This window comes from Armigeres subalbatus, unplaced genomic scaffold (genome assembly GCF_024139115.2).
Source record: "Armigeres subalbatus isolate Guangzhou_Male unplaced genomic scaffold, GZ_Asu_2 Contig423, whole genome shotgun sequence".
Classification (NCBI taxonomy): Eukaryota; Metazoa; Arthropoda; class Insecta; order Diptera; family Culicidae; genus Armigeres; species Armigeres subalbatus.
In genome coordinates, this window is record NW_026943176.1 from 308,442 (window position 1) to 317,989 (window position 9,548).

Genomic DNA, 9,548 nt, shown 5'->3' on the forward strand with positions numbered 1-9,548 from the left:
GTACAACCCAATATTCCTAAAAAAATGTACTCTTTCCAGGATCAGACCAGCTGCAGCAACATCTAGAAAGTTCCAGAGCACGCCAAGAATCATGTATCGACTTATTATCTATACGGATCCGCATCCTGATCGGTACGCCAACGTCCACGAAGTACGTCAAACGAAGACGACCCGTTCCGATCATATTGTTTTCCCATATATTTATGTAATTAGATTAAACTTTTTTTTTATGAAAAATGTATGACTTAGCAAGTCTAAACCTATCAGTGGAACAATACCAAATAAATGTACGATTCAATTTAAGTTACTCGTGGAAATTAATTATATCATTGCAATGGAAAAGAATATTTTAAGCCGCACGATTTTGTTTTTAAAAGTGGGGGTTTTTTACCCATTTTTGGACATTATTTCATTCTCAAAAACGGGTAAATATTCCACATTTTTTGACGTATATGGTGTTTACTCATTAATGAGTAAAAGCAAATTTACTCTTTAAATGAGGAGATCCATTTATTCCTCGAAATGAGTGAAATTTTACCCATTAATGAGTTTCTGAGGTTCTCTGTGTATAAAAAAAAATGAAAACATTGCCCTCATGAAACTTCACTTGCCATTTGAACACGGGTAAAAAAAATTGTCGATGACGTCATGATGCAATGGTCCATTTGAATAGACCCTAATTTGTGGACTGACCTCTGTGGTGGTTTTATTTTAAGCGTGCATTTGGGATATTTTTTTTTTCAATTTACATGCTCACTGGGCACCATATAGGGCACTGCACTGACTGCTTTGTCTCTTTCTTGCTGCATAGAAATTAGAAAACAACAAGGCCAGTAAACGTCAAAATTTATGAGGAACGAAAGAGAAAGAGATGTTTCCGTGCAGTGCCCTATAGGGTACTGCACGGACTGCTTTGTCTCTTTCTCGCTGCAAAGAAATTAGAAAACAACAAGGCCAGTAAACGTCAAAATTTATGAGGAACGAAAGAGAAAGAGATGTTTCCGTGCAGTGCCCTATAGGGCACTGCACGGACTGCTTTGTCTCTTTCTCGCTGCAAAGAAATTAGAAAACAACAAGGCCAGTAAACGTCAAAATTTATGGAGAACGAAAGAGAAAAAGATATTTCCGTGCAGTGCCCTATTCTGTCAGAAATTTCCTCCTTTATACAGCGCCAACTTTTTGAAAGGGCGAAACTGCTTTTATAAACATGGGTTAATTTAAGCACACCCACGCAATCCAACACCACGGATGGAAACAGTGAATTCTCTTCTTTCATTAAATGGCACTGGATTCCGTGAGTGGGCGCAAATTAGCTTACCAGCGACGCGAGAAACTCTTGTTTACAAAAACAGTTTTGCTCTTTTGAAATGTTGGGGCCGCTTTCTCTGATGTTTTTAAATTAATTTACCACCCATCCGTCAGTGTTTCACTCCACGAGTTGTGTACGGTTTGATGAACAAATTCTAATCAATATTAGTAGTTTTTCTGCATTTTGTCGCATAATTTATCGTCAAATCATAGAAAAATGAAGCTATTGACTTACAATTTCCTAACATCTAAGTGCATTCGCGGCGTGAAAGTTGGTTACCCTTTAAAATTGAACGTAAGTAACGAACTGGAACTGATTCGGAAGCAGCGTGCTGTTTGTTTTGAAAACATTATTGAATATTATTCCTCTAACACTATTTTTTCCGCAGATCGCTGAGAAAAAAATTGTTTCGTCGGATTTCAACTCGGAGTTCATCTCGCGGATGATCCCACGCTTGGATTGGGAAGCGATAAAATTGGCCGCTACTCACGTAAGTAACTTGCCATTACCCGCCAAGCTTCGTTGTCCACTCATAAGGGGAGACTGAGGAAATACGTCACCTTCGATTATACAAACAAATACAAATGAGGTTTTGGTTTTTGAAAGCGGATAATTTATGAAGAATCGAAAATGTCTAAGTTTGCTTCCCATTTACAACAGGTGGGTGCCGACCTGCCGGCCACCATTCCGGAGGATATTTCTTCGGACACCGAAACCCTACAGAAGCTGCACCACGTCCTGATGGAGGTAGACGTGGTCGAGGGTACATTGGAGTGTCCGGAAACGGGACGGATTTTCCCCATAACGGACGGCATTCCCAACATGTTACTAAACGAGGACGAGGTCTAGGCTTTTGAATAAAGAAATAAGCGTAAGTTTATGATTGATTTTGGGTTTGAAATTGAATGACTTTTATTGAATCTTCTATTTAGAGTACATTATCGGTTCAATTACAGTACATATACGACTCTCTCTATTCCATTGTACAAATCGGTAACCATTAGTGAAATACCTTATTGTTTTATCAAGTGCCTCTTCCTGCTAAGTATCTTCGGTTATCATATATTATAGGCTTCGGTTATAATTTGACTATTATGAGATTCTAGCTCGTTAAGACGGTGGACGCAATGGTGTAATTTTCTCCCGGTTCGATTGGTTTCTTCCAATGGGGACGTTGAACAATGATTATTTTCAGAGTTGCAGGCGCATACGAGGGAGATTACATTTTTTTTTCACTTTTGGGACGATTTAGGTACATTTCGATCTTTCATATTTAGAATTGAAACGATTTCTGACATCTTGCTCGACGTTTGCCGAATTGTAGGGCGATTCGTTTCATGCGGTTATTATCACATTTAATTCAACATTTTTTATCATGTAGTTCGATTGTTTTGGAATACTTTGAATAGCATTTGCTTAAATACGATGATTACGCTTGGTATATGGAATACCTACAGAAATCGCGCATTTTGTCCTAACAGATAATTGGTATGCAATTTGCGGCTAGATATTTGAATAGACTCTAATCATTGTCTAGATTAAATTGGTGAATTAAATCTATTGAAATAATCTGCTACACAATTTCGATTTTTATCTTTGGAGGAAGGCATGTTTTTTTGTGTTTTTGAATAGTTGGACCTTGAGCAAAGCACTGCTAAATAGTTCTTTGAAGCTTGTTCATTGGAAGTGGTTGTTCATTGACAACTATTAGATTGCTGATCGTGTTTCATTGATCTTTGTTGTTGTTATGTTTCAACAGTGGGTGATTATTACGGAATGCTTCAAATTTTCCAAACAAATAATTATGATGATATGGAAATGCTTATATCATCTTCCAAACTTAGACGTACATGTTCATGATAGAATTATGAATAAATATGACTAAAATGTGTTTTTTTCTGTATTTTTCAGATTTTTGAGGAGCGTTTAGAACGTATAATTTAATGCATTTTGGTAGTTCAGAGTAATTTCTGTAAAAAAAACACTATGCGTTTATTAAACTCCTAAATATCCACTCGATGTATTTCATTTGTACATAATTTAATAATAATTTACATTACCTAAATATTCTTTACAATGTAATTCAATTATTGTAATATGTGAAATCCCTCACTATTTCATAACGTTGGATATTTTTCAGCGCATGATGTGTCTGTTTCCCAACTTGAATCCTCAAACGACGTCTTTGAGCACTTATACAACTCATTTGTTAAAATTTGATTCATTTGTTTGAGAAACTGCATAATCCATTTTACACAATTTCGAGAAAACAACAAAAAACTGTTGAACAAATTGGCACCGAATCTTTTGATTTCTTCGATGCAGATCAATAGTTTTTGGCAAAACTCAATACCTTGGGGCACTTCCATACTGCAAAAACTATATATAAACAATACTCCACAATTGCTCTTCAAAGTGCGTGGACTTATGTAGATTTTCAAACAAACGATAAAAAATTTCATGCATTCCAGAACAATTTTTTTTCGTATTTTTTGCCAGAATACGTATTTTTGGACGAGGATTCAAAATATATAAAAATCTCATTTTGGACAAAAAAATTACATATGCAGTTTCTCAAACAAACGGTTCAATTAGCCTCAATTAGAAATAATTTTCAAAATACTATGCAAACAAATATGTATTACTTTTGAGAGACGAGTCGGAACTTCGAATGAAGTCAGGATTTTTAACGGAATACAATTTTATTAAGCGTAACAGTACGGTGTTAAATGTAGGAATGATCGTCAAAATTATTTTTTCTAACAAGCTACTTGTGTTGCTATGTAGCTCCCATAACAACATAACAGCGCAATAGCCGATTGATTATTGCGCCAACACCCCCTCTCAATCGGATAAGCCAACACCTTGGCACAGTTTCTTGAGGTGTGTGGCGTCCACCGGTTTGGTAAACAGATCCGCTAACTGGTCCTCGGTTTGCACATACTTCAATACTATTCGATCGTTCGCAATATGATCTCTAATAAAGTGATATCTTGATATCTATGTGCTTCGATCGTTTGTTTTCGCAATTGTTTGCCATGCCTATTGCTCCTTGCTTATCCTCGTTTATTGCGATTGGATCCGATGACCGCTTCAGCTGGAGGTCTTCCATCACTCCTGAAAGCCAGATAGCTTCTGAGACAGCAGAACACGTATTCTGCTTCACTTGAAGATGTGGCAACTATCACCTGCTTCTTAGGCTCGATGCCCATGTTGCGTCTTTTCAACGCATCGTGCACACGGTGTTAAAAGAACGCATGTCTGCATCGGAAAAAAGCGGTAACGCAGCGCCACCGCTCCTCCTTGTTCTCCATGAAACGTAATTCATCTCGCATGGCTGCCATCCATTTGGTCCGGTCAAGTCGTTCAGTTAGTTCATCATATGATTCGGGTACATCTGCGGATATCAATTCACCAGAAACAGCTCTATAACCGATAAAGTAATCGTATAACCTACCGGGGAGCCTGCGCTCCCGTCCGCTATGCCTCGACAACAATTCACTGGGAATTTCGTTTCTTTCTGTGGGCGAGGGGAGCGCGTTTTCTTGTTCATCAACATCATCAATTAACTCTTCATTTTCACTGATTTCAGATTCATTTTGGGCTTGATCATCCTGGGGGGCTAATTCATCGACGGCGTTCTCGTTTTCGAAGCTTGGCTGGTTGTATTCCCCCTCTTGGTCGAGGGAAAGATGAACAGTTAAAGGCACATCATCTTCCTGCTTCATCTTATCGTAGGAGAAGCTTGATTCATCGAACTTGACGTCTCGAGCAATTGTTACTTTTCGAGTCACCGGTATCCATTGGGAGCATACCCAACCATTATCGTCTCATTACTAGTGGCATCTAACATACGTCTTTTCTGCTTCGGGATCCAAACGAAACTCGTACAGCCGAACATACGAATTTTCTCCAAATCCGGTGTACGACCGAACCACATCTCAGCAGGGGTGACGACAAAAGGCAGCGCGCTTGTTGGACTTCGGTTCATCAAGTAAACGCACGCCTGAGCTGCTTCTAACAACAAACGCTTCGGCGCCTTCAATTGAATGATCACGGTGTTACGTTCGTATTTTGAAGCTTTTTGCCTTTCTCGTATACAAAGTATACGTAAAGGCTATAGGATCACTCCAAAACCGAACTTTTGATAGAAGGCTTGGAGACCCATAGTGTTATATACCAATCGACTCAGTTCGACGAATTGAGGTGATGTCTGTATGTGTGTATGTGTGTATGTATGTGTGTGTGTGTGTGTGTGTGTACAAAAATGTGAGACACACTTTTTGGTACTTAGCATTATTCGATTTGCTCGCAACAAGTTGCAGTCGACGCGGATTGCGGTCTAGTTGTTTCCTATTGAAAATTGGCCCGATCGGTCATTGCGTTCCAAAGTTATTGAAAAAACATTGTTTTTCTGCCAAGGGTGTCTCTCCTTGGGAATTTTTTTTTCCAAAATCGGATTTTTTTTCCAATGATTGCAGCAATGCATTCAAACGTCCGCAAATGCATATGAATTGATGGAAAAGTAAAATCTATCCCCCTAAAGTGCTATTTCGACCTCTCTTATGTGTTTTTCTTATTTTTTAATGCGCGAGAAAGGCACCACCAACGCTAGGTGGATTGATTTGGGTTTTTAATTGTATTTTGTTATGTGTGCAAAATCAAAAAAAAAAAAAATGAACAAACCCTGGAGCATAAGTGAACACTTTGCGATTAAAACATCGTGCTGCAAGGGAAGTCTGTCTTGCAAACAAGAGGGGAACAGGAACAATAATTCGTCGCTTCCGTTCGCGACACACTGAGAGCCGCTGGCTGTCACAAACGAAGTAGAGGAAACAGAGTTGTGGTGTCTGCCATGTCCGCGGCATCTGGGGAGTGCTGCTCGTGACACAAGGAAGGAAAAAGAACGGCTAGTGTAGACGTTCCGGTGTTCGGAAGGAACAAACGTAACCGGAACCACAGAGCGAGGCGCTCCACAACAGATAAATCGCCGACAACGATACCGCCGTGGGCAGTAATTCGTCAAAGACAGAAAACCCGTTTTCTCAAACGGTTGTTGGCGGAACACGCCAAGGGAAGGCGGCAACACATTTCGAGGTTAGTTCCCATTCAGTTGGCAAGGAACATTCCATTATGAGTCTCAATATTTAGGCAAGCGGTGACAATTCCCTCACCATAAGCAAAGAAGCTCGGATAGGATAGAAGACAGAAAGGATTGGCAACAGCACGGACCGAACCCCTCAACGATTCCACAGCCACGCGGAACGTGATCGGCAGAGACGATTTGAACGAGTCAAGGTTAGTAGTGGCATAAAAAGACAAATATAGTCCTCTAATCAGTCATCTCGAAGTGCAGGCGACACGCATTAAGAGGGAACGACGGTACCTTCAGGCAAAGGTCGCAGCCCAACGGAAAAGCGAATTGCTCCTCCAGATTGTTGTCCAGGTCAAGCAGATCGCCATCGACGGTAGGACGAACGATTGCCACCCAGAAGAGCCTCCACTAGGAGTAAGTTGACCACAAATATTGAGCACGAAGCAAAATCTTATGAAACCTATTTGACAGGGCTTTTGTTTTGGACTTGAATTCGTCGGGTACGTCCAACCTGAGACGGTAGTCTGTGCAGGCAGCATTTCACCGTGTGGTCAGAGGTGGATTCGGGCACGATCTGCGAGGTGGTCTAGCTGTAGGCCAGTTTCTCCTCAGGAATTCCTACTGGGATCCAGGAGCAAACACTCTGGTGCACCTTTGTAACCGCTCGCCGGATGGTACAGTGGAAGCAACCCAAACTGTATAGAGTGGGATACGTGAGTAGCCACGAGATGTGGATGAAAATGGAAAGAAAGTGAAAGAAGAAGATGAGGAGGAGGTGAAGAGAGTAGGAAATATCTAGCAGGCATGCAGGGTAGTTGTTAAGACCCCATTTTGTTGGGACTATAAGCAACCGAAGCCTCCAGCAGGATCCCATTTTTCTTGTAGTACTCCATTTGATTTGCAGAACAGTACTCCGTTCCTTGATCAACAATCATCCTCGAAATAGACTTCCCGAACATGGCCGAAACATTCGTTTCGAATTCTTTGAATTTCTCGAACACGCCAGACTTTCTCTTCAACAAGTAAATCATGGAGACAGTAGTCATCGATGAAACTCACAAAGTATTTCTTAGTAGTAATTCTCGTTTCATTAAACGGTTTTCGGCATTGCTTAGCTTGTACGCAGGTGCAGGTGTTACAAAAATCGATCTAACTTGATTTTTCATTCATACTTTCCTGGCCATGATGTCCAATACATGTTTGCTAATATGCCCGAGTCGACGGTGCCACAAGTTTCCAATTCCTAACTCACTATGGTTTGCTTGGACTTCATTGAACGACAGATCGAGTTGATGCAAATTACCACGGAGGTGTCCAGTGGCCAACAGCTTTCCGTCCTTCTTCAACACTGCTACGTTCACGAAAAAAAGGACATCCATACCTGCATTTGTCATTTTCTTGACCGACATGATATTTTCACGTAATTCAGGGACGTAAAGCGAGTTTTTGATGTTGAACGGTCAAATGTCAGACTAGTGAATACGGTCTTGTCGCATACCAAGTGGTCACTGCACCCGGAATCGAGCTTGAATACGATGCGTCCTGGCCTCTTCTCCGCAACATTGGCATTAGCCAAGAATCTCATGGCACTATTGTTCGCTGGATTGGCTTCCCGTTGGTTATAATCTTTCTTCATATGTCCCCGGCGACCACATCGATGGCATCTTTGTCTTGATATGTCCTCGGCGACCAGCATCGATGGAATTTTGAAAACTTCTTCTTCGAGTCACTGGTAAAAGCTACAGAATTGTGTTCAACGGAATCACCTTGCTGATTGGATCGTTTGCTTTCCTCGGCCAACAGACGTTGCTTGACGTGATCCAAGTTTAATTCTTCTTCTGCTGCATTCTCCAAGGCCGTGACTAGAGGGTCAGAAGAGTCTCGCAACGTTGAAAATAGTTGCGATACCAGATCACTTGCAGCCAACGTCGCACCAGCGGTCTTCAATCTTCTTACCAATCGATCAAATTCCAACATATGTGTCCTCATTTCGCGCCTTCCTTCATCCTTAAACGAGCCAACTGCTTCCGAATGATTGATTGATTTGCCACGGATTCTTTTGCAAATGTCGTCTCTAAGCAGGTCCACATATCCTTCGTGGTCGTCTTTTCTCGAACGATCTCGAGGCACTTCACCAGCAACGCTGCAATCCGGTCTTTCTCCTCGAACTTGGCTTTATCTTCTGCTGCTACCGGAGCCACTCCGGTCAAAACATCCGCAATGGCTTTTGCTTCTAGTTATAGCTTCACTCGATAGTTCCAGTTCTGGAAATCTGCTCCACTTCCTCGCAATAACGGGATGTTGCACATTTTGCGGTGGTGCCCATAACCTCTTGAGAGACGAGTCGGAACTCCGAATGAAGTCAGGATTTTTAACGGAATAAAAGTTTATTAAGCGAAACGTTCTTAACAGTACGGTGTTCAATGTAGGAATGAGCGTGAAAATTATTTTTCCTAACAAGCTACTTGTTTACAATGTTGTGAAATCTGATTTGTGATTTGAAAAATGTATTGGAGGTAACCACTTTCCCTTCGATGGGACTCGAACCCACGACCCTCAGTAGTGGTTCGAGTTCCATCAAAGGGAAATTGTTTACCTCCAATACATTTTTCAAAACATTACCTTCCACATAATGTACATATTCACATATGAGTTTTCACAACATTGTAAATTATTGTCCAAGTCGGGTGGTTTAATCCTCGGAAATAGGCAATTAACTTTGATTGAACTGAAGCTACTTGTGTTGCTGTGTACTACCGTTTTACGCATAATTGTCCCATGTACATAGGAAATCCCAGCACTGGAGCATCACAAGACTTTATTGGTCCTGAGCCAGCTATTCCAATATCTAAGTGTTGGGTGAAGCGTTTGATTAGCTCTTGGGCTTCCACTCAAAACAAACGGTATTGGACTAGTATGGGTTCATGTCGACAAACAAATTATATATCCGAGAGCCATCGCTGGTAGTAGCAAACTATTTAGCTAATCTGGCTAAACAGAATTGCAGTGTCTTAGTCAAGGCCTTGATAGGTCACTACCGAGTCAACTATCACATGGCAATTATTCAACGTGTGATGGTTGTGAATCCGATTATGGAACTTCTTTTCATCTAATATGTAACTGCCCAGTCTATGCGCAATTGCG

General features: G+C 41.0%; 1 protein-coding gene across 2 annotated transcripts; it reads left to right on the forward strand.

Moving 5' to 3' along the window:
* The first annotated feature begins 1,262 nt into the window (after positions 1–1,262).
* LOC134204148 (multifunctional methyltransferase subunit TRM112-like protein) lies at positions 1,263–3,374 on the forward strand. 2 transcript variants are annotated; one of them, XM_062678973.1, is made up of 4 exons: positions 1,263–1,603; positions 1,698–1,799; positions 1,970–2,180; positions 2,242–3,374. In XM_062678973.1, exons 1-3 carry the CDS (start codon positions 1,526–1,528, stop codon positions 2,156–2,158), a joined length of 369 nt encoding a protein of 122 aa, XP_062534957.1. In that variant the 5' UTR covers positions 1,263–1,525; the 3' UTR covers positions 2,159–2,180; positions 2,242–3,374. The 2 variants fall into 2 exon arrangements, with proteins under 2 accessions (XP_062534957.1, XP_062534956.1); XM_062678972.1 differs by having other exon boundaries at positions 1,265–1,603; positions 3,221–3,374.
* The last annotated feature ends 6,174 nt before the right edge of the window (positions 3,375–9,548 follow it).

Bases quoted from the DNA above. Each gene is read 5' to 3' on its own strand.
- LOC134204148 (XM_062678973.1), top strand. From the start codon at position 1,526: ATGAAGCTATTGACTTACAATTTCCTAACATCTAAGTGCATTCGCGGC. The intron at 1,604-1,697 runs GTAAGTAACGAA...TTTTTTCCGCAG, and splicing joins GTTACCCTTTAAAATTGAAC to ATCGCTGAGAAAAAAATTGT. The intron at 1,800-1,969 runs GTAAGTAACTTG...CATTTACAACAG, and splicing joins TAAAATTGGCCGCTACTCAC to GTGGGTGCCGACCTGCCGGC.